The sequence below is a fragment of the Engystomops pustulosus genome, chromosome 6, assembly GCF_040894005.1.
Source record: "Engystomops pustulosus chromosome 6, aEngPut4.maternal, whole genome shotgun sequence".
Lineage (NCBI taxonomy): Eukaryota > Metazoa > Chordata > Amphibia > Anura > Leptodactylidae > Engystomops > Engystomops pustulosus.
The window spans coordinates 186594109-186619380 of NC_092416.1; the positions used below are offsets into that span (position 1 = coordinate 186594109).

Consider the following 25272-nt stretch of genomic DNA (forward strand, 5'->3'; position numbering starts at 1 on the left):
ACTGCTGTGCTCTTTGCTCTCTGCAGCCAGTGTTATGTATTGTCTCTGGAGAGATGTGTGATCAGACCTCACACTGCTGTGCTCTGTGCTCTCTGCAGTCAGTGTTATAAATTGTCCCTGGAGAGATGTGTAATCAGACCTCACACTGCTGTGCTCTGTGCTCTTTGCAGCCAGTGTTATATATTGTCCCTGGAGAGATGTGTAATCAGACCTCACACTGCTGTGCTCTGTGCTCTCTGCAGCCAGTGTTATATATTGTCCCTGGAGAGATGTGTAATCAGACCTCACACTGCTGTGCTCTGTTCTCTGCAGCCAGTGTTATGTATTGTCCCTGAAGTGATGTGTAATCAGACCTCACACTGCTGTGCTCTGTGCTCTCTGCAGCCAGTGTTATGTATTGTCCCTGGAGAGATGTGTAATCAGACCTCACACTGCTGTACTCTGTGCTCTCTGCAGCCAGTGTTATGTATTGTCCCTGGAGAGATGTGTAATCACACCTCACACTGCTGTGCTCTGTGCTCTCTGCAGCCAATGTTATGTATTGTCGCTGGAGAGATGTGTAATCAGACCTCACACTGCTGTGCTCTGTGCTCCCTGCAGCCAGTGTTATGTATTGTCCCTGGAGAGATTTGTAATCATACCTCAAACTGCTGTGCTCTGTGCTCTCTGCAGCCAGTGTTATGTATTATCCCTGGAGAGATGTGTAATCAGACCACACACTGCTGTGCTCTGTGCTCCCTGCAGCCAGTGTTATGTATTGTCCCTGGAGAGATGTGTAATCAGACCTCATACTTCTGTGCTCTGTGCTCTCTGCAGCCAGTGTTATGTATTATCCCTGGAGAGATGTGTAATCAGACCTCACACTGCTGTGCTCTGTGCTCTCTGCAGCCAGTGTTATGTATTGTCCCTGGAGAGATGTGTAATCAGACCTCACACTGCTGTGCTCTGTGCTCTCTGCAGCCAGTGTTATGTATTATCCCTGGAGAGATGTGTAATCAGACCTCACACTGCTGTGCTCTGTGCTCTCTGCAGCCAGTGTTATGTAGTGTCCCTGGAGAGATGTGTAATCAGACCTCACACTGCTGTGCTCTGTGCTCTCTGCAGCCAGTGTTATGCATTGTCCCTGGAGAGATGTGTAATCAGACCTCACACTGCTGTGCTCTGTGCTCTCTGCAGCCAGTGTTATGTATTCTCCCTGGAGAGATGTGTAGTCAGACCTCACACTGCTGTGCTCTGTGCAGTCAGTGTTATGTATGGTCCCTGGAGAGATGTGTAATCAGACCTCTGTGTATGTTGCAATTATATTCCAGGATTGTAGCTTCTGGGGACATGTCCTCCCACAGCTGTGCCCTGAGTTCTCTACATTGATCTACTCCACAGCCCTTTACCCATTCCTCTGCATGACTGCTGTAGGTTTCAACCAGAAGCCCACTACTGCTTTACCCTAATAGCCAAGACAACCGCAGTGTGAAGACATGTTAGTACTCCTCGAGAACTACAAATTTGAATTCTAAACCCATTTTTCATAGTCCTGCTGCTACTAACAACATGCACGACAGCCTTCTATCATTGCTACATGACACATTCGCCTTTTTGCATAGTCAACAATGAAGAGGGATTTTAACAAGCCCAATAACTATCTTCTACATTCAATTTTCTTCCTTTCTTCCTCCTTTAGCTCTTGTTGCTTGTATTGTTCTTAGTAATTTTTGCCCTGGGGGGCAAATCATTGTGGATCGTTGACACATGCAAATGTGTCCAACTTAACCCCTCCCACCTCTCCCTAGAATAGAGATAAAACAAGACTCACCAGTTCATACGAGAGAGTTGGACGCTCTTACTATGTCCATCATGGAACAAGGAGATGACTATGATGACTATCTGGTCACCGAGGACGAGCCTCTGATCGAGAGCATTTATGTCAATCGGCTTCATCCACCACATTCAAGCGCACCATATGAGACTCCGGTTTCGGTAGAAGATGTCAGCGACGTGCAGGTCACAGAGGTCTTCTGCACACATTGCTCATCCGTTCCAGCAGTGAAGTCTTGCACGTTCTGTGAAGTTTCTCTATGCGATAAACACGTCACGTTGCACAGCAGGTCGAGGGAACACGTCTTAACCGCGCCTCCGAAAACCTTTGAAAAAGCCACCGATCAAAAGTGTTCCCTCCACAATGAAGTTCTGAAATTCTACTGCTTCGAAGATGCCACCTGTATCTGCATGCCATGTTGCCTTTCTGGGGTGCACAAGAAGCACCGAATTGAGCCCTTGTCCAAGGCTTTCGATATAAAGAAGGAACAGATCGGAGATGTCCTCCAGAAACTAATTCTACAGCAAAGAGACAACGATATCCAAGTCCAAAAACTTCAAAGTCAGAAGAGGGCCATGAAAGAAAAAGCCAACAAACTAGCGGCTCGAGTTGGCGAACTGTTTTGGGACGTCAGGAGACAATTGGATGTTCTGGAGGAGAAGGTCCTCGGTGATATTACCAAAGACGAAGAGAAGGTCTGTCATCCAATCTCAAGTCTCATTGAAAAGTTGGAACTGCAGAAGGAAGAACTTTCTAGAAACATAAGTATCATGGAGGAGCTGCATAACTTATCTGACCCATTGGCCGTCTTATCGAAGACGGGTAAAACGCAAGCCGGACTTTGGTATCCTAAAGGAAGGCAGAGCATCCACTGGGAACCTGGTGACCTGGATGAAGGCCTTGTCATGGTGACTCTACAAAAATCCTTTGAGGATCTGGTGACTCGTTTGAAGAAGAGAATGTGTTGGGCTGCAGATCTCCGGGCAGATGTGAACACAGCGGCTTATAACATCTATCTGTCGGGCGACCGGAGGACAATATCGTGGACCAAAATCGATCAACGTCGTCAGAAGAATCCATCGCGATTCAAGAAGTTCCAGGTTATGAGCCTGCACAGTTTTTCTTCAGGGCAGCATTACTGGGAGGTGGAGGCTGGTCCATCGGGGTCGTGGGTAGTGGGAATGTGTTACCCCAGTATAGACAGAAAAGGTAATAACGCCTTCATTGGGAACAGTAGCAAAGCTTGGGGATTGGGCTGCGTAGACAACAACCTTAAAGTCATGCACAACAAAATGGATACTCATCTTCCCAGTCACTTATCCTCTAATAGAATAGGAATCTATCTGGACTATGAGGCCGGGCAGCTGTCCTTCTACGAGGTCTCCGACCCAATCAGACTTATACACACCGTCACCACCACCTTCACCGAGCCGCTTCATGCCGTGTTTTGGGTCTATTTCAACTGGATAAAAGTGAATAGTTAGGGACGTCAGGCTCCATCCAGGCAGCTAATACAATACAAAACAATCTCTTACATTGTTTACTAATACTCAGAGCTGTAAAAGGAACATTAATACCCCAGGTAGGGGCAGTAGAGGCCCAGTCCCTATGGTAATGCCCCTGATAGGTAAGCAGTGTTTTCTGACTTATTTTTTCAGTCCCATACGATCGCAACCGGGGACGTGCAATCTCTCTATCAGATAAACCAGAGGATCAGTTGGGGACTCAACTGTCTATCTATCTATCTATCTATCTATCTCCTATCTATCTATCTATCTCCTATCTATCTATCTATCTATCTATCTATCTCCTATCTATCTATCTATCTCCTATCTATCTCCTATCTATCTATCTATCTATCTATCTATCTATCTATCTATCTATCTATCTATCTATCTCCTATCTATCTATCTATCTATCTCATATCTATCTATCTCCTATCTATCTCCTATCTATCTATCTATCTCCTATCTATCTATCTATCTCCTATCTATCTATCTATCTATCTATCTATCTATCTATCTATCTCCTATCTATCTCCTATCTATCTATCTATCTATCTATCTATCTATCTATCTCCTATCTATCTCCTATCTATCTATCTCCTATCTATCTATCTATCTATCTATCTCATATCTATCTATCTATCTCCTATCTATCTATCTATCTATCTATCTATCTATCTATCTATCTATCTCCTATCTATCTATCTATCTCCTATCTATCTATCTATCTATCTCATATCTATCTATCTATCTCCTATCTATCTCCTATCTATCTATCTATCTATCTATCTATCTATCTATCTATCTATCTATCTATCTATCTCCTATCTATCTATCTATCTCCTATCTATCTATCTCCTATCTATCTATCTATCTATCTATCTCCTATCTATCTATCTATCTATCTATCTCCTATCTATCTCCTATCTATCTATCTATCTATCTATCTATCTATCTATCTATCTATCTCCTATCTATCTATCTATCTATCTATCTATCTATCTCCTATCTATCTATCTATCTATCTATCTATCTATCTATCTATCTCCTATCTATCTATCTATCTATCTATCTATCTATCTTCTATCTATCTATCTATCTATCTATCTATCTCCTATCTATCTATCTATCTATCTATCTCCTATCTATCTATCTATCTATCTATCTATCTATCTCCTATCTATCTATCTATCTATCTATCTATCTATCTATCTATCTATCTACCTATCTCCTATCTATCTCCTATCTATCTATCTCCTATCTGTCTTCTATCTATCTATCTATCTCCTATCTATCTATCTATCTATCTATCTATCTATCATCTATCTATCTATCTCCTATCTATCTATCTATCTATCTCCTATCTATCTATCTATCTCCTATCTATCTATCTATCTATCTATCTCCTATCTATCTATCTCCTATCTATCTCCTATCTATCTATCTATCTCCTATCTATCTATCTCCTATCTATCTATCTCCTATCTATCTATCTATCTATCTCCTATCTATCTCCTATCTATCTATCTCCTATCTATCTATCTCCTATCTATCTATCTCCTATCTATCTCTCTATCTATCTCCTATCTATCTTCTATCTATCTATCTATCTTCTATCTATCTATCTATCTATCTATCTATCTATCTATCTATCTATCTATCTATCATCTATCTATCTATCTCCTATCTATCTATCTATCTATCTATCTATCTATCTATCTATCTATCTATCTCCTATCTATCTATCTCCTATCTTTCTATCTATCTATCTATCTATCTATCTCCTATCTATCTATCTCCTATCTATCTCCTATCTATCTATCTATCTATCTCCTATCTATCTATCTATCTCCTATCTATCTATCTCCTATCTATCTATCTATCTATCTATCTATCTATCTATCTATCTCCTATCTATCTATCTCCTATCTATCTATCTATCTATCTATCTATCTCCTATCTATCTCTCTATCTATCTCCTATCTATTTATCTATCTATCTATCTATCTATCTATCTATCTATCTATCTATCTATCTCCTATCTATCTATCTATCTCCTATCTATCTATCTATCTATCTCCTATCTATCTCCTATCTATCTATCTATCTCCTATCTATCTCTCTATCTATCTCCTATCTATTTATCTATCTCTACTATCTATCCACCTACCGTAGTATTTTATCTCCTATCTTTGGTATCTATCTCGTTACTATCTATCGACCTACCTTATCTATATGATACTGTGAATTATTCTATATATTGTTGTTATATGTTGTTATTTTATCTATCTATCTTTGTTATATATTTGGTATCTACCTCATTATTCTATATATCCATCTATCTCATATATATCGACATTATCTATTAGATGACATATATACAGTATATTATATATTTATCAGCCTACCTTCCTATTTCCTCCATCTATTTATTTAGTTACTGAGATTTTCTTCCTTTCTTCCTCCTTTAGCTCTTGTTGCTTGTATTGTTTTTAGTAATTTTTGCCCTGGGGGGCCAATCATTGTGGATCGTTGACACATGCAAATTTTTCCAACTTAACCCCTCCCACCTCTCCCCAAGAATAGAGGTAAAACAAGACTCAGCAGTTCATACGAGAGAGTCGGACGCTCTTACTATGTCCATCATGGAACAAGGAGATGACTAATACTTATCCACCTACCTTCCTATTTCCTCCATCTATTTATTTAGTCGCACATCCCATTTGTATCTAGCTTCCTGATTATTCTATGCATGTATCCATCATCTATCTTATTTCCATACCATATGTATCTTTTCCATATCTACGGGTGTCTATCTATCTCATCCATCTCTATCACGTAAATGAGATCATGTCTTATAGAAATGTAGATGGAAACGGTGATAATTATTAGGATCTGATAGGTGTCGTTTACATTGGAAGATCCATCCATCACGGACCTGATATCTATGTGTCACTTGTATCACTCACTTTCTATACTGACCCCGGGGGTCGTGTGATGTCTCCATGTTCTTTGCATTTCTTTATTCTATGGCAAATATTGTACAGAATATCTTTGTATTAAAGAAATAGTTTTTCACTTTTATATGGGCGGCTTAAGTTTTGTGTCGCTGGGTGAGGCCAGAAGCTCAGTATCCAAATGTATTATTTATTTAGCTTTTTTTTCCCTTTCAATATTTATTGCATTTTTTTACAATATACTTTCGGGCCGACGTATCGTTCCTAGAGGGTTTTGAAGGACAGGTGGGTGCGGATGCCTTCCAGCCAAAATGACTGGTACAGGCTGGCATCTACCCCAACACATGACTAGCAGAGGTATCACTTCCCGCTTTGACGATTTTTACAGTAGGAGCCATTTTGGCGCTAATAAATATGGTCTCTGCAGAGTTTGACAGGAACATAAAACTATATCCTAATAAAAAAAAAGTGGCTGATATCATTCTCACTGACGAGTACAAGGTCACTAGACTTGCTGTGTGTATGTCTTTGCTATTTTTTGTTTTGTAATGTTTAATAAATTGCATTTAAAATGTGTTTGTTGTAATTTTTTTTGGACTTGTTGGTTGGCGACTATGTTGTGCACATCGCGATTTCCTTATGTGTGATATTAGTGGGATTCCACCTACTCCACTATAGTCTAATTCATACATCAATAATGTCCCACCCAGAGATAGAGTTTCAATTTGCATATATATTTCATAATTTACAGCTTAACACCATAACGACATGTGACATACTAGGACTCAGGGTCGGATTAAAGGAGGGGCTCCTGGGGCTAGAGCCCCGGGGCCCCCACCACTTTCAATTTTTAAGGGGACCCCACCAGTTTCCGACAGTCAGCGACTCAGCTGAGCTGACTGTCTCTGTGCGAAATGCACATAGGGGTCTAGGATGTCAGCTGTGTCAGTTAAACACAGTTGCCTCCACTGGGGGAGATCACAGAGATCGCCATTTTCTACAAGGGACTGGCGGCCAAATTCTACAGGGGGCTGGTGGCTGTATACTACAGGCGGATGGCAAGCTATATACCTCCAAAAACATTGCTGGAAGGGCCCCCACCAGTTTGCGCCTAGGGGCCCTCACCACCCTTAATCTGGCCCTGCTAGGACTGATGGGCTGAACCATCTTCAAACACACTGGGTATTAGCTGCATTGTGCAGCAAACACATGACGGTGCCACACCCACAAACAGTGCTGGCACCTATCGTGGTCAGCAGCAGGTGGGCTCCACCATGTTGCCAGTGAGTGCCGTCATTATCGAGCGCACTATAACACATCACCAGCTGTATCTCCATATACTGCAATATATCTGTATTACAATGTACGGTAGGAACAATCAGACCTCCCTAGGGTCAAAGTAACCAAGGGGGTCTGCAAATACAGTAAAAAATAATTAAAAATGGAACAAAAATAAATTTAAAAACCTGAACATTCAGGTATTGGTGCGTTCCAAATATTCCTGTCTACTAAAACGATTCCTCGGTGGTGAGCCCTGTAATGGAAAATAGGGGCCAAATGTCCCAAACGTCACTTTTTCGCCATAAAACATAAAAAAATCGAGTAAAAAGTTGTCAAAAGGTTGTACAATCCCCAAAATGGTAGAAATGAAAACATCATCTTGTCCCGCAAAGAAAATGACACATATAAAATAACAGTTCATTATGCCTGAAAGTAACAAAAACTATTGGTGTTACAGTTTTTGATTTTGATTTTTTAAGAGGTTTTCAGAGATGACCACGAGGTCCTCACATTTTTAGATGTCAGCGCAGGTTCAGTGCATTATGAATTTTCTTACGGCTCACAGGAATTGCCAGTAGTTGGGAAGAAATTGTGAGACATCAAAAATATGAATCAGAGAGATTTATAATTTGTGTTGTTCTGAATTCTAAAAAATAAAACATGCAGGTTTTTCACATTGTATGACATGAAATGAAAATAAGCGTTTCCCATTTGAGGTCAGTTATGGCTACAAAAGTTATTTAGACATGTAAAACATTATGGGAACATTTTTAAGGCTTTTTTTATTATTTTTATTACCGTATATACTTGAGTATACGCCGACATCATAGTTTGTGCTCCGGACCATGCACACGGACCTGTCGCTGACTTGCAAGCTGGTGCCGGCACACATGAAGGATGAAGAGGCCCTGCCCGGGACGTCGGAAAGATGAGTACAAAAATTGTGCTGAAAAACTCGGCTTATACTCGAATATATAAGGTACTCTACAAAGTCAAAAGTTTCCCTACACTAAGATTACTTTGCCTTTCAATTTGGGACATCCCATATGATGTCATGTCTTTGGAAGCTCCTGAAAGGTTTATGGGAAACATCTGAGTTAATAATGGACACACCCTGTGGATGTATTTAATGGCACACCTGAAATACACTACTTCTTTGTGTGTCATCACAGGAAAGACTAAAGGAATCAGCAAAAGAATTGTGGACTTGCACATATCTGGTTCATCCTTGGGTGCACTTTCCATATACCTGAAGGTGCCCGGTCATCTGTACAAACAATTATACATCCCTAACCCTAATACAAACAAGATGGGAATGTGCAACTGTCATATCGCTCAGGGAGGAGATGGGTTCTGTGTCCCAGAGATGTACATGCTTTGGTCTGAAATGTGCATATCAACCCAAGAACAAAAGCCAAAGACCTTGTGAAGATGATGAAGCTGGTAAGAGCTTGTCATTATCTTCAGTGACGCAGGTTCCACTTTTCTAGAAAGTAGCCATTTCTCCAAAAGAAACATAAGAAGCCAGATTAATGTTTGCAAATGGAACAGGAACAAATACCTTAATTTTTAAGAGGCTTGTCCTGACCTGCCGAAACTTAAATTGACCTGTTCGGCCATAATGACCATCATTACATTTGAAGGAAAAAGGGTGAAGCCTGAGAACATCCCAACGGTGAGAACCAGGAGCAGCGTCATGTTGTGGACTTCACAAAATAGATGTATCATGAGGAAAGAACATGTGGCCAATGCTGAAGAACATCTCAAGATGTCAGCCTGGAAGGTAAAGCTTGGTAGCAAATGGGTCTTCCAAACGGACAACAACCCAAAGCTACTGCAAGAACATAGTCTGTGGGGCTCATTTACGAAGGGTCCGAACGCCGCACTTTCGTCTGGTTTCCAGAATATTTGTCTTCTGCCTGAATTGCCCCGGGTTTTTGGCGCACGCGATCGGATTGTGGCGCATCGGCACCGGTTGCAGGCTACAGAAATCGGGGGGTGTGGACGTCGGACAACCCGACGGATTCGGACAAACTGCGGAATTTAAAAAAGGAAATGTGTTGCAAGATCAAGCATTCACGTGCACCAGGAAGAAGCAGGTGAACTCCGGCGGACCTCAGTGCAGAAGCGACACATGCAAGAACTCGGACGCACGATCTTAGTGAATTGTGCAGGACCCGAATCCTCGTCGGACAATGCACCGTGGGATCGCGACGGGACCGGGTAAGTAAATCTGCCCCAATGTTTTGAAGGGCCCATCATAAAGTCCTGATCTCATTCCTATTGGAAAGTTATGGACAAAGCTGAAATGTCCAGTGAGAGTAAGTGGGTACAAACACATCCCCGGGACACCAGTTCTGTCAGTAAGAATGGGCCCAAATTCCTACCAACTATTGTCGGGAAGGCCGTGGTGTAATCTGTACTGAAGAGACCTAATAAAGTTACTAACAGCGCTGTCTACGGTTGTTCTGGAATAGATATTCTGGTTTGGTTTTAATCCTATATCATTAGGCTTCTTGAAAGTCATGCTTGATGTCAACGGAGCTGCCTTACAAGGTAGCTAAAAGAGGCGTGGTTTTTCCTTATCCCATCCTGGAAAACTTATTTGCATATTTTACCAACTATTGTGAGAGGCTTGATGGAAGGAGATCCAAAATGTTTGACCCAAGTCATGCAAGGACAATTGTCCCAAATACTATTGAAATGTATGTAAACTTTAGATTTTTGCATTACATTTTTTACTTTCTCATTATTTCGGCATCTGGCAAATATAAATCATTTTAGTAACCAAACACGGGAAAGGTTTATTCTGATTTCAGACAGTGAGAAAATTATCACGTGTCTCTTTATCGAGTATGGAAACTTCTAGGTTCTCCCGTAACACTGCTTGATTTTTGTCGAGCATTGACATATGCAAATTTGTCCTACACATATTTACACTTCCCTCGGGTAAAATCGAGATGCAACTAGAATCACCAGTTCAGGCACAAGAACTTCACGCCTTCTTTACATCCATGACAAGAACGTGACTACTTCATCTTTTTCTCACTGATAAAGAACCCGAGACGACACAACGCGAAAAAGAACAATTACGTCAACGGGAAGACTCACTCGTGAAGAGGAAAAAACAGGCTGCTTAGGGGGACAAAGGAAAAGGCGTGGATGAAAATCAGGAGAACACGTCTAAACACCTTAAAGTTTTCTGTTCGTAAAGTAACTCTGGGAAAGGATTTTTTCCGCTTCGAAAGAGCCTCTTGTATCTGCATCTAATGTTGCCTTACGGAGGTACGTACATCTCACCCACCCATCCGCCATTGGGTTCGAGATCAAAAAGGCTTCAGTGTCCAGAAACTTCAAGATTCAGAGAACATTGGATGGAAGAAGTAATAATCTATTGGTTTGCATTGGGGACCTAGTTCATCGACGATATTGCCAAGTAGGAAAAACAAGGTCTCTCGTCTGGTCTGGGCCCTCGTATCCTTACAGCAGAAAAACCTTCCAATGGGATCTCTATGAAGGCAACATTACGATGACCCTAAAAATAGGTCTTAGAGAACATCATGGCTCAAACGAAGAGATGGCATTGGGCATCAGATCTCACACTGGATGCCAACCGGTAGCTGATAACATATCTACCAGGTGATGGAAGAACCGTAATGCTGAAAATTAACTAATGTCCTCACATCATAACACACATCACCCCCACCGTGTACTGGGCCCATTCATGATGAATTATGATGGATTATAGTGGCCAAACTCTTATGGGCTTTAAGGGAACCTTTAAGCCACCCCCAAATAAATACTTCAATAAAAACCAAAGCATTGCTTTTATCCCTAAATGGTTCCTTTCCATGGATGCAATGTTAAAAAAAAATCATTTTGTAAACTTAAAGGCAACTCGCCTGATGTAAGTCCAATGAGGCTTTGTATATTTAGTGGTTACTACATTGCCCCGCCTCCTTGTTCCTGATTGACAGGTCTCACTGCTAGGCCAGCTGCTGTGTGGAACATTAAAATAGAGAGCTCTGTTTCATTGGCCACTTCATGTCATGTGACCAGGGCAATGTCTTCTAATGACCTGTAACATTTATAATACCCAATGTATGTATCTGATCACATGAAATCCCAGCAGCCTCCATGGAGGATGGGGAGGAGTAGAAGTCTGTGGAGCCTGCTGTGATTGCATGTGCTTTCTAAATTATGCTAATGAGGCAGAGGGCCTCCAGGCTCCATAGGTGTTAATAGAGCCTGGAGCCCCTCAGGCTCATTTTGCATAATTTTAAGAGCCTTTTTTTGGGTAAAAACAAGGGCATGGGAAACTAAGTGAAGAGCAGATCCTTCCAGATGGGGCAAATACCTGCATGTGCCTGTGCTTGGTTTATAATCTTTCATCCTGGTGGTAGATGTCCTTTAATATTTGAAACTGTGGCTGAACAACCCCAAAAATTGCATGTTGTAGTGTTACGGCTGCTGGAGAGACTCAGCTTAAGGGCCTTTGATTTAGACACCAGAATCTGCGCCATAAAAACCTCCTTCCGTATCTCATTCGTCCCTTAAGTGAAAGTGACAGCCACAACTTTTTTTTTTATATGCTTTCAGAAAATTGTGAAGTGGGTAAAGTAATAGCTCATCACCGTCGGCATACATAAAGATGAGCAGCGGCCGACGCGTTTCGTCTTTCAGAATGATTCACCGCCTCCGTCCACTCTCAATCGCTTCTCTGAGAGGCTTCGAAGAGGTTGACAATTTCACAGCCGTTTACAAAAAAAGGCAAATTGATGATTTACAAAAAGAGAAATGTGTTTATGACGAGACGCGGCTTTGTTTGATTTTAGAAATTGAGCCCCGCATCTGCTGAGCGCCTCCGCGGCCGTAGATGAGGGTTGTGCAATCAGAGAAAGTTGTTAAAATTTCATTTTGAGAGAAGTTTATTTTCATGCAGTTTTTATAAAACTCAATATGCGGAAAAGGGAAAATGATTATTTTAACAAATGTAAAACAAATCCCATCAATTCCTTTCAGGCCAAAGATGCTCGTCAGGTGCCCCTGTCCTTGTACAAGTTCAATTCAATGCCCGAAGCCAATCACATGCTTCAGGTCTTGGTTTGGATTATACACCTGGAAGTATTGAGCTCTGCTCCAAATTCGATAACTATAATGTATTCATCCGAAGAGATGGATTGACACACCCATGGGGGAGGGGCCCCCGGCCTATGATAGAGGCCACGCCCCCCTTTGTCCTGCTGGATACACTAAGAGGCTTAGGTCTCTCGATGTAACAATCGGCGGTGCAGCCACTGAGCAAAACTACGGATTTGTTTTGCCATAGTTTTACATAAAAACATGGAGGTTACGTAAGCGCAACAATAATAATTGTAAGAATTTGCTATTATTTCCGAGCTTCTGCACCAGAAAACTAGCATAAAACCATAATACATCTCCCCTAGGGTCTCAAAGATTCTCTAAGTATTGAAATAAAGAGAATTTTTCTAACGTAAGAGGGAGGAGCCCACCTAGGTGCTATGCTTGGTTGTGATTGGCTTATCCTACTTTGGTCACGTTTCAGAATATTCATGTATAGAATATACAATGTATCATGTGATTATATATATACATGAATCTCCTCATGGAATGTGATGTCCACCCTTCAAGGCCGTGTTGGACCTGCTCTTGTCTCGGAGGTCCTGCCAGGCAGACGCCATCCTGCATAGCAGAGTTATGTCCATCAAAAAGTTAACTCTTTGAATAACTTCACTTGAAAATAAGCCATAGCCATAACAGACTATATTCCCTGAAAGGGTCTGATGGGAGACACCAAACATCTGAGGTCGTGGACTCTGTGGGAGGAGATCAGATTTGTTGGTGCAAATATGGACCGGCAACTTTTTATGCCGAGAAACCAGCACAACAAGTCCGAAAGTTCTGATAAATGACCCACATTGTGATAACATGTATGTCACTGGACAGTTCATACGCTGTGTGAACAATGGCTAAGAGTAGGTGACTGTGAAATTGGGAAGTGCAGCCCCGGTGATGGATGTGCACCCCGATTCCTTGCACGCGCTCATACACATCAGGGGTTTCCATGCTCCCGTGTATGAGACACGTGCGAATAGCAAAACATAAGGCAGGTCCTATTCCGGCCTGAGGCTGAGGCTTGGGCAGCAGTTTTCTCTTGGCACATAGTCGGGCCACAGATAATGGTCCACAGGGCTGTTTGCAGCCTGAGGGGCTGCACTTGTCATGTGGAGGTAGGCTAAGGCCGTGTTCACACACTGCGTTAATGCATTGTAAACACAACTACAATACAGTTTTCAGATGCAGTTTTTGAAGCCAAAAGCGGGTGCGGATCATATTGGGTGGGAACATATCATTGAGGGTGCGGATCATATTGGGCGAGAACATATCATTGAGGGTGCGGATCATATTGGGCGAGAACATATCATTGAGGGTGCGGATCATATTGGGTGAGAACATATCATTGAGGGTGCGGATCATATTGGGTGAGAACATATCATTGAGGGTGCGGATCATATTGGGTGGGAACATATCATTGAGGGTGCGGATCATATTGGGTGAGAACATATCATTGAGGGTGCGGATCATATTGGGTGAGAACATATCATTGAGGGTGCGGATCATATTGGGTGAGAACATATCATTGAGGGTGCGGATCATATTGGGTGAGAACATATCATTGAGGGTGCGGATCATATTGGGTGGGAACATATCATTGAGGGTGCGGATCATATTGGGTGAGAACATATCATTGAGGGTGCGGATCATATTGGGTGAGAACATATCATTGAGGGTGCGGATCATATTGGGTGAGAACATATCATTGAGGGTGCGGATCATATTGGGTGAGAACATATCATTGAGGGTGCGGATCATATTGGGTGAGAACATATCATTGAGGGTGCGGATCATATTGGGTGAGAACATATCATTGAGGGTGCGGATCATATTGGGTGAGAACATATCATTGAGGGTGCGGATCATATTGGGTGGGAACATATCATTGAGGGTGCGGATCATATTGGGTGAGAACATATCATTGAGGGTGCGGATCATATTGGGTGAGAACATATCATTGAGGGTGCGGATAATATTGGGTGAGAACATATCATTGAGGGTGCGGATCATATTGGGTGAGAACATATCATTGAGGGTGCGGATCATATTGGGCGAGAACATATCATTGAGGGTGCGGATCATATTGGGTGAGAACATATCATTGAGGGTGCGGATCATATTGGGCGAGAACATATCATTGAGGGTGCGGATCATATTGGGTGAGAACATATCATTGAGGGTGCGGATCATATTGGGCGAGAACATATCATTGAGGGTGCGGATCATATTGGGTGGGAACATATCATTGAGGGTGCGGATCATATTGGGTGAGAACATATCATTGAGGGTGCGGATCATATTGGGTGAGAACATATCATTGAGGGTGCGGATCATATTGGGTGGGAACATATCATTGAGGGTGCGGATCATATTGGGTGAGAACATATCATTGAGGGTGCGGATCATATTGGGTGGGAACATATCATTGAGGGTGCGGATCATATTGGGTGAGAACATATCATTGAGGGTGCGGATCATATTGGGTGAGAACATATCATTGAGGGTGCGGATCATATTGGGTGAGAACATATCATTGAGGGTGCGGATCATATTGGGTGAGAACATATCATTGAGGGTGCGGATCATATTGGGTGAGAACATATCATTGAGGGTGCGGATCATATTGGGTGAGAACATATCATTGAGGGTGCGGATCATATTGGGTGGGAACATATCATTGAGGGTGCGGATCATATTGGGTGAGAACATATCATTGAGGGTGCGGATCATATTGGGTGAGAACATATCATTGAGGGTGCGGATCATATTGGGTGAGAACATATCATTGAGGGTGCGGATCATATTGGGTGGGAACATATCATTGAGGGTGCGGATCATATTGGGTGGGAACATATCATTGAGGGTGCAGTCACACGTAGCGCTAGTGCAATGGGGGCTGTGCCCAGGCCAAACTCGTTTGTGTTTGCAGTATAACGCATGCAGTCGGTAAGCATGACTGAGGCACGGCCCCCTGCGCTAGCGCCATGTGTGACCGTACACCAAATGTGGGGGTTTTTTTAAAAAAGGAGAAAACACATTTGCAAACTGTTCTTTTGCTGCGTCAAAAATGTCTGTGTAAACGCACCGCCGCGTGTGAATGCAGCCTCAGCCATCAGACATTGTGGTTTTTTTTTAATGCGTTTTAAATGTGTTCAAAAGGCTCCAGCCATGGCATCTGCCAAAACATAATGGGGTTCATCCGAATCGCGCATTTTTTTCGGGTTTCCCGGCGATTTCCGCCGAATTGCCCCAGGTTTTGGATTGTGTCGCATCGGCGCCGGCTTTCACGCGACAGAAATTGGGGGGCGTGGCCGTCGGACAACCCAACGGATTCGGAAAAAACACAGAATTTTATAAACTACCATATATTCCGGCGTATAAGACGACTTTTGAAGACAGAAAAATCTTCTGTCTTCTCCGTAATCTTCTCTCATCTTACCTGGGATCGTCGCTCCCCGTGACGTCATCGGGGGCGGTGATCCGTCTCCATGGTAGCCTCGGGTCTTCCGAAGACCCGAGGCTATTTCGTTTTAACCCCTTCATTACAATGTGCTGATAGCACATTGTAATGAATGAGGAAAATCCCCATATACTGCCATACTGTAGTATGGCAGTATATGATAGGATCGATCAGACAACCTAGGGTTAAAGTACCCTAGGGAGTCTGAAAAATAGTATAAATAAAAATTAAAAAAAGTTAAAAAAATAAATAATAAAAAAACCTAAAATTTCAAATCACCCCCCTTTCCATAGAACTGACATAAATATAAATAAACAGTAAAAATCATAAACACATCAGGTATCGACGCGTCCAAAAATGCCCGATCTATCAAAATATGATGACGGTTTTTCAGTGCGTTTAACCCCGTAACGGAAAATAGCGCCCAAAGTCGAAAATGACACTTTTTTGCCATTTTGAAAAATATAAAAAAATCTATAAAAAGTGATCAAAAGGTCGCACAGTCCCAAAAATGATATAATTGAAAATATTAACAAATTTTGCAAAAAATGACACCATCCACAGCTCCGTACACCAAAGTATGAAAAAGTTATTAGCGCCAGAAGTTGGCAAAATCAAAAAAGTAATTTTTGTACAGGAGGTTTTCATTTTTGTAAATGTATGAAAACATTATAAAACCTATACAAATCTGGTATCCCCTTAATCGTACCGACCCAAAAAATAAAGTAGACAAGTCATTTGGGGCGCTCAGTGAAAGACGTAAGATCCAAGCCCACAAGAAAATGGCGCAAATGCGTTTTTTCACCATTTTCATTGCATTTGGAATTTTTTTCCCGCTTCTGAGTACATGGCATGGAATATTTAATAAAATATAAATGTAAGGTACAGTATGGTAACATTTACAGTAACATGGACGATGGTAATGTTGTTGTTGTTTGCCTTATGTTTATGAGCGACAGTTTTCCTGCTATATACCTGCATGTCAGAAGAATTTACATTAAAAAAAGGACCATGCTAAATTCAAATATGTTTTTTTTTTTAAATTTTTAACGGTGTTTTGTATGTATTGGAAAACAGGAAAGTAGGGGGGGTCGTCTTATACGCCGGAATATACGGTAATTGTGTCGCAAGATCAAGCACTCCCATGCACCGGGAAGAAGGTGAACTCCGGCGGACCTCAGCGCAGCAGCGACACCTGGTGGATATCGGACGCACAACCTTAGTGAATCCCGGCAGAACCCGAATCAGCATCGGACAACGCGCCGTGGGATTACGACTGGGCCGGGTAAGTAAATGAGCCCCCAATGTAACCTCTGCATGTGATCGCAGTTGGAATGTATTTAAAATGCATCAAAAAATGCAACAGGGAGTCAAGAATTCTGCCGCACTGCGACCTAAAAACCGTCTGCACCGCATTTATAAAGGGTTTCAGAGTTTTCTGGCTCTCCTGCGCCGAGCAAACCTATGAAAAGGGGGCGTGGCCTCAGGCTTGTGCGCCAAAAATACTGCCGACAGAATTTTGTAAGCCGCATAACAGGAGGCACAAAGGACAACTAGACAGTTAAAACGGATCCAAAAACGCAAGTGGGAGGGGGTTTGGCCAAAACACATGAGTTTCCCATAAAATGCATGCGTTTCATTAAAATATAAGCATTTTGGCCAATCCCCTCCCACTTGCTTTTTGGATGTTTTTTTAAAACGCGTCAAAAACTCCCTCATACGACGACAGATTTATCATCCAGCATCAGACTCGGAATCTGGTGCAGAATAAGGGTGACTAGTCGATCTCTGCACGGTCTAACCTTAGGACTCTAATAAATCTCTAAACGTTGCGTTTTGGATGTATTTTCAGTGCAGTTGAAGCGCATTACAACAGCTGAGTTGAGGTGCATTTGCCTAATTAAAATTTCTATTAACATTTGCGTTTACAAAACGTATCATAAATGGGGTGTTAACACAATATGTTAACAATGCCAGTGCAGCGTTAACATTATGTTAACAAATGTAAACAGTAACGTAATTAGGCAAATCACCTCTTCACCTTGTCTACTTTAAGAAATGCAACGCACAGGCAAAAACGCAACACAGAGACAGGAGGACTGCGAACACCGGCTTCACATGGAACCGGGGAAGGGAGGGCGTTTACAGATGCGTCAACAAACGCAACAGAATGCAGCGTGTGGACGCGCCCTCAGACTGGGGACAACATCTGAGGAGAGGAGATTTGCCCGATTAAATAGCATTGTGTTTACAAAACTCATGTGTTAACATATATGTTTTGTAAACACAATGTTGACAGGAATGTAATCAGGTAAATCCGTTGTTGTAATGCGTTTCAAAACGCACGTGTTAACACCACGTAGCACCTATGGGCAGTCACTCACAGGGGTCCTCAGATACACAACCGCCCCCAAACTCCAGGCAACTTCCCCAATATTTTACCCATCAGTCATATATTACACAGTAACAACCACAGGAGCTGACACTCTACACAGCAACCAGAGCACCAGCAACACAAGCTCCTAAATCCTGTCTGCAGATCAGCCTCACCTGAGGATCATCAAGGACAGGATATAACCCGGCACAGGGGGGTCAGAGGTCAGACACGTCCTGGAGAGGAGCAGGTAACACACATGGAGAGGGCTAGAGCGCTATTCACACCGTAACACTATACACACCGCAACAACACACACACACACACACACACACACACACACACACACACACACACACACACACACACACACACACACACACCTCCTCACTATACACACACACACACCTCCTCACTATACACACACACACACCTCCTCACTATACACACACACACACCTCCTCACTATACACACACACACACCTCCTCACTATACACACACACACACCTCCTCACTATACACACACACACACCTCCTCACTATACACACACACACACCTCCTCACTATACACACACACACACCTCCTCACTATACACACACACACACCTCCTCACTATACACACACACACACCTCCTCACTATATACACACACACACACACACACCTCCTCACTATATACACACACACACACACACACCTCCTCACTATATACACACACACACACACACACCTCCTCACTATATACACACACACACACACACACCTCCTCACTATATACACACACACACACACACCCCGCAACACTATATACACACACACACACACACTCACCGCAACACTATATACACACACACACACACACTCACCGCAACACTATATACACACACACACACACACTCACCGTACACTATATACACACACACACACACACTCACCGTACACTATATACACACACACACACACACACACAGCTCCTCACCGTACACTATATACACACACACACACACACACACAGCTCCTCACCGTACACTATATACACACACACACACACACACACAGCTCCTCACCGTACACTATATACACACACACACACACACACACAGCTCCTCACCGTACACTATATACACACACACACACACACACACAGCTCCTCACCGTACACTATATACACACACACACACACACACACAGCTCCTCACCGTACACTATATACACACACACACACACACACACAGCTCCTCACCGTACACTAATATATATATATATATATATTAGTGTACGGTGAGGAGCTGTGTGTGTATATATAGTGTACGGTGAGGAGCTGTGTGTATATATAGTGCACGGTGAGGAGCTGTGTGTGTGTGTATATATAGTGTACGGTGAGGAGCTGTGTGTGTGTGTATATAGTGTACGGTGAGGAGCTGTGTGTGTGTGTGTGTATATATATATATAGTGTACGGTGAGGAGCTGTGTGTGTGTGTGTGTGTGTATATAGTGTACGGTGAGGAGCTGTGTGTGTGTGTATAGTGTACGGTGAGGAGCTGTGTGTGTGTGTATAGTGTACGGTGAGGAGCTGTGTGTGTATATAGGGTACAGTGAGGAGCTGTGTGTATATATATATATATATATAGTGTACGGTGAGGAGCTGTGTGTGTATATAGTGTACGGTGAGGAGCTGTGTGTGTATATATATATATAGTGTACGGTGAGGAGCTGTATGTGTGTGTATATATATATAGTGTACGGTGAGGAGCTGTGTGTGTGTGTATATATATATATAGTGTACGGTGAGGAGCTGTGTGTGTGTGTGTATATATATATAGTGTACGGTGAGGAGCTATATGTGTGTGTGTGTGTGTGTGTGTGTGTGTGTGTGTGTGTGTGTGTATATATATATAGTGTACGGTGAGGAGCTGTGTGTGTGTATATAGTGTACGGTGAGGAGCTGTGTGTGTGTATATAGTGTATGGTGAGGAGCTGTGTGTGTGTGTATATAGTGTACGGTGATGAGCTGTGTGTGTATAGTGTACGGTGATGAGCTGTGTGTGTATAGTGTACTGGGAGGAGCTGTGGGTGTATATAGTGTACTGGGAGGAGCTGTGGGTGTATATAGTGTACGGTGAGGAGCTGTGTGTGTGTGTGTGTATATAGTGTACGGTGAGGAGCTGTGTGTGTGTATATAGTGTACGGTGAGGAGCTGTGTGTGTGTATATATGTGTACGGTGAGGAGCTGTATGTGTGTATATATATATAGTGTACGGTGAGGAGCTGTGTGTGTATATAGTGTACGGTGAGGAGCTGTGTGTATATATATATATATAGTGTACGGTGAGGAGCTGTATGTGTGTATATATATATATAGTGTACGGTGAGGAGCTGTGTGTGTGTATATATATATATTGTACGGTGAGGAGCTGTGAGATATATATATATCTCACAGCTCCTCACCGTACAATATATATATATACACACACACAGCTCCTCACCGTACACTATATATATATACACACATACAGCTCCTCACCGTACTATATATATATATATATATATATATATATATATATATATATATATATATATATATATATATATATATATATATATATACACACACAGCTCCTCACTGTACCCTATATACACACACAGCTCCTCACCGTACACTATATACACACACAGCTCCTCACCGTACACTATACACACACACACAGCTCCTCACCGTACACTATATACACACACACACACAGCTCCTCACCGTACACTATATATACACACACACACACACAGCTCCTCACCGTACACTATATACACACACACACACACAGCTCCTCACCGTACACTATATACACACACACACAGCTCCTCACCGTACACTATATACACACACACACAGCTCCTCACCGTACACTATATACACACACACAGCTCCTCACCGTACACTATATACACACACACACAGCTCCTCACCGTACACTATATACACACACAGCTCCTCACCGTACACTATATACACACACACACACACACAGCTCCTCACCGTACACTATATACACACACACACAGCTCCTCACCGTACACTATATACACACACACACAGCTCCTCACCGTACACTATATACACACACACACAGCTCCTCACCGTACACTATATATACACACAGCTCCTCACCGTACACTATATACACACACAGCTCCTTCCCGTACACTATATACACACACTGCTCCTCACCGTACACTATATACACACACACACTGCTCCTCACCGTACACTATATACACACACACACACAGCTCCTCACCGTACACTATATACACACACACAGCTCCTCACCGTACACTATATACACACACACGGCTCCTCACCGTACACTATATACACACACACAGCTCCTCACCGTACACTATATACACACGCACAGCTCCTCACCGTACACTATATACACACGCACAGCTCCTCACCGTACACTATATACACGCACAGCTCCTCACCGTACACTATATACACACACAGCTCCTCACCGTACACTATATACACACACACAGCTCCTCACCGTACACTATATACACACACAGCTCCTCACCGTACACTATATACACACACAGCTCCTCACCGTACACTATATACACACACAGCTCCTCACTGTACACTATATACACACATACAGCTCCTCACTGTACACTATATACACACACACACAGCTCCTCACCGTACACTATATACACACACACACAGCTCCTCACCGTACACTATATACACACACACACAGCTCCTCACCGTACACTATATACACACACACAGCTCCTCACCGTACACTATATACACACACACACAGCTCCTCACCGTACACTATATACACACACAGCTCCTCACCATACACTATATACACACACAGCTCATCACCGTACACTATATACACACACACTGCTCCTCACCGTACACTATATACACACACAGCTCATCACCGTACACTATATACACACACACTGCTCCTCACCGTACACTATATACACACACAGCTCCTCAAAGCTTTTCTGTTACGGGGTTCACTGTCGAATTTTTGTTTATTTATTTTTTAATATTTTGGTAAGTCGTTTTTTTTGGGTTGTTGATACTGAACATATTTATCATTTGATTTTGTTATATATCTGGGTGAGTGAACTTTTAATTTTTAAAAATTTCTTTTCCCTTTTTTTTTTTAACGGTTGTATTGGCCTCCTAGGGTACTTGACCCCTAGGGGGCCTGATTGGTCCTGCCATGTCCTTCAATACTATTGTATAGCAATTGTTCCTCCAATAACCTCACTGGGGAGGCAGCGAGACTTTATCCAAGATGATGGCATTGCTGGTGGCATTTTACTCGGTCATGGGTGTTAACAATCTGTGTTTGCAGCTAGCACCTGATGTAAGAACATGTGATAAGCCTTGGCCAATCACAGCCATGGCTAGTAGCTCGGGGCTGTATTGGCTTTTCGACCACCAATCCGGCAATAAGTCGAAGTCTGCTTAACCCAAATGCAAATATCGGGTCCACTCATCTCTCTCCATAAGCACGTGTTGGCGTTCTAGAATGTCATGTTGCAGTAAGGGATTAGATAATGTTGCTCCTCTGATGGGTGTTTTGTCTTTTTATAGGTGTAATCACAGTCCACGGAATGACATTGTTATAAAATCTTGGATTACGTGGATTTTCCCTTGTGACACACCAGACGTATCATCACCTTCCTGTTAGGGGATGACCAAGCAGAGAGTCGCCAAGAACACGTTAAGAGGTTTCACTTTCACTTGTAGAGTCCGGCAGGAACATGGCGTTTCACAGTCTCCGAGATGAACTTTATTGCTCCATCTGCTTAAATACTTATAAAGAACCCGTGACCCTGAAATGTGGTCACAACTTCTGCTTCAGCTGTATAACATCGGTGGCCTCCGAGAAGGAAATCGTCCACGCCTGCCCGCAGTGCAGGGAGAGACTCGACGAGCGACTTGTGTTTCGAAGAAACATCAACCTGGGGAACATAGCCGAGTGCTTCCGCTTTACTCAGCCAGAGAAGGAGGAATCTGATATCTTCTGCTCTTACTGCCTTCAGCACCCGGTGCCGGCCGTTAAGTCGTGTACACACTGTGACGCGTCTCTGTGTAACGACCATCTGAAGGTCCACAGCAAGTCTGAGGAGCATTTCTTTGTTGAACCCAAGACTTCCGCGGAGGAGAGAGAATGCAGCGTCCATAAGAAGCTCCTCAAGTATTACTGCTCAGAGGATGACCTCTCCCTGTGTGCCGAGTGCAGACTGGATGAGGAACATGTGGGCCACAAGATGGGCCCAGTGAATGTGGCCTACAAGAAGAAGAAAGACGAGCTGACCAGTGTCCAGGATAAACTGGTCTCAAGGAAAGAGGAGACTAGTAGGAGACTCCAAAAACTTTACCAACACCAAACAGAAGCCCAAGAAGAACCGTCAAGGTTTAAGCTTCAGATCAATGATCTTTTTAAAGCAATTCGAGAACAGCTGAAGAGCTTAGAGAACCGGCTCTGGACCGAGTTCTTGGACTACAGCAGTAACGTCCTGCAGTCCGTCTCTCAGCAGATCAAAGATTTGGAGAAACAAGAGAAGACCTTGTCATGTATGGTGGATGACCTCAAGCTGCTGCAGAATAAGATGGATCCACTCATCTTCTTGAGGGAATGGAAAGCCAACAGAGACTCGTTTTACGAAGCCTTGGATCCGAAACGCGACAAAGACTTCCCCGAGGTCGTTGTGTTGAACGAAGCTCAGATCGCGGAGACCATACACATCGGATTACGAGATCTGTTCATCGAACTGAAGAAAATGATGTACGCTCCTTCCGATGTCACTCTGGATGTAGATACGGCTGGGAATGGCCTAGACGTGTCCCACAACCTGAAACGCGTCTCTCGTTCCACAATGGCTCAGAGCCGTCCTGACTCTCCAGAGAGATTCCAGTGCCTCCAGGTTATAAGCCGCAATGTCTTTGCCTCTGGGAGACATTTCTGGGATGTGGAGACCAGCGAGTCTGGCTTCTGGATGGTGGGAGTGTGTTACCCCAGTATGGACCGGAAGGAATGTCAGCCGTGTATCGGGAGTAACACAAAGTCGTGGTGTCTCTCCGGCTATAATGGACAGTACTCGGCGAGGCATAACGGGACCATAACGCCCTTGCAGCCGGTGACTTCCGCCAGGATGAGGATATTTCTTCTCTATGACGCCGGGCGCTTGTCCTTCTATGAGCTGGGGGACAAGTTCAAGCATCTGCACACCTTCAAGGTGACCTTCACGGAGCCGCTTCATGCCGCCTTCTGGGTGTGGGACGGTACAGTAACAATCAGGAATGACCATGAATTCTGTGTATTTCTATGTGACTAGCCGGTAGGTTGGATTTCTACTGTGACACTGAGTGAGTACTGGGGTCAGGATGCAAGGACCCCCCCCCCAACATTGACCATAAAAAATGGTTACGCTGCTACATTTACAGAGGGGATCGGGGGACCATCGCTCCATTCACTTTCATGATTTTGTCCTATCCCAACAGAAGTGACTGTAGAAATGGTCCTGCGCCCGCAAACTGCATTCCATGCTATATATTATTCCTGGAGAGATGTGTAATCAGACCTTGTATGTATATTGTTAGTAGCAGCAGGACTGTGATATACGGATTTTTATTTTAGGAGCTTCTTGTAGCTTCTCAGTGCACTTGGGGTGCATCCTCACACTGATGTGCTCTGTGCAGCC

At 43.1% G+C, this 25272-nt stretch overlaps 2 protein-coding genes across 2 annotated transcripts; both read left to right on the forward strand.

Annotated features, from left to right (window-relative positions):
• Positions 1 to 1842: 1842 nt before the first annotated feature.
• On the forward strand, positions 1843 to 3297 carry LOC140066034 (E3 ubiquitin-protein ligase TRIM39-like). Its single transcript, XM_072113598.1, has one exon. It carries the CDS (start codon positions 1843 to 1845, stop codon positions 3295 to 3297), a length of 1455 nt encoding a protein of 484 aa, XP_071969699.1.
• Positions 3298 to 23328: 20031 nt separating this feature from the next.
• Positions 23329 to 24906, forward strand: LOC140066035 (E3 ubiquitin/ISG15 ligase TRIM25-like). The gene has a single exon (XM_072113600.1). It carries the CDS (start codon positions 23329 to 23331, stop codon positions 24904 to 24906), a length of 1578 nt encoding a protein of 525 aa, XP_071969701.1.
• Positions 24907 to 25272: the final 366 nt, after the last annotated feature.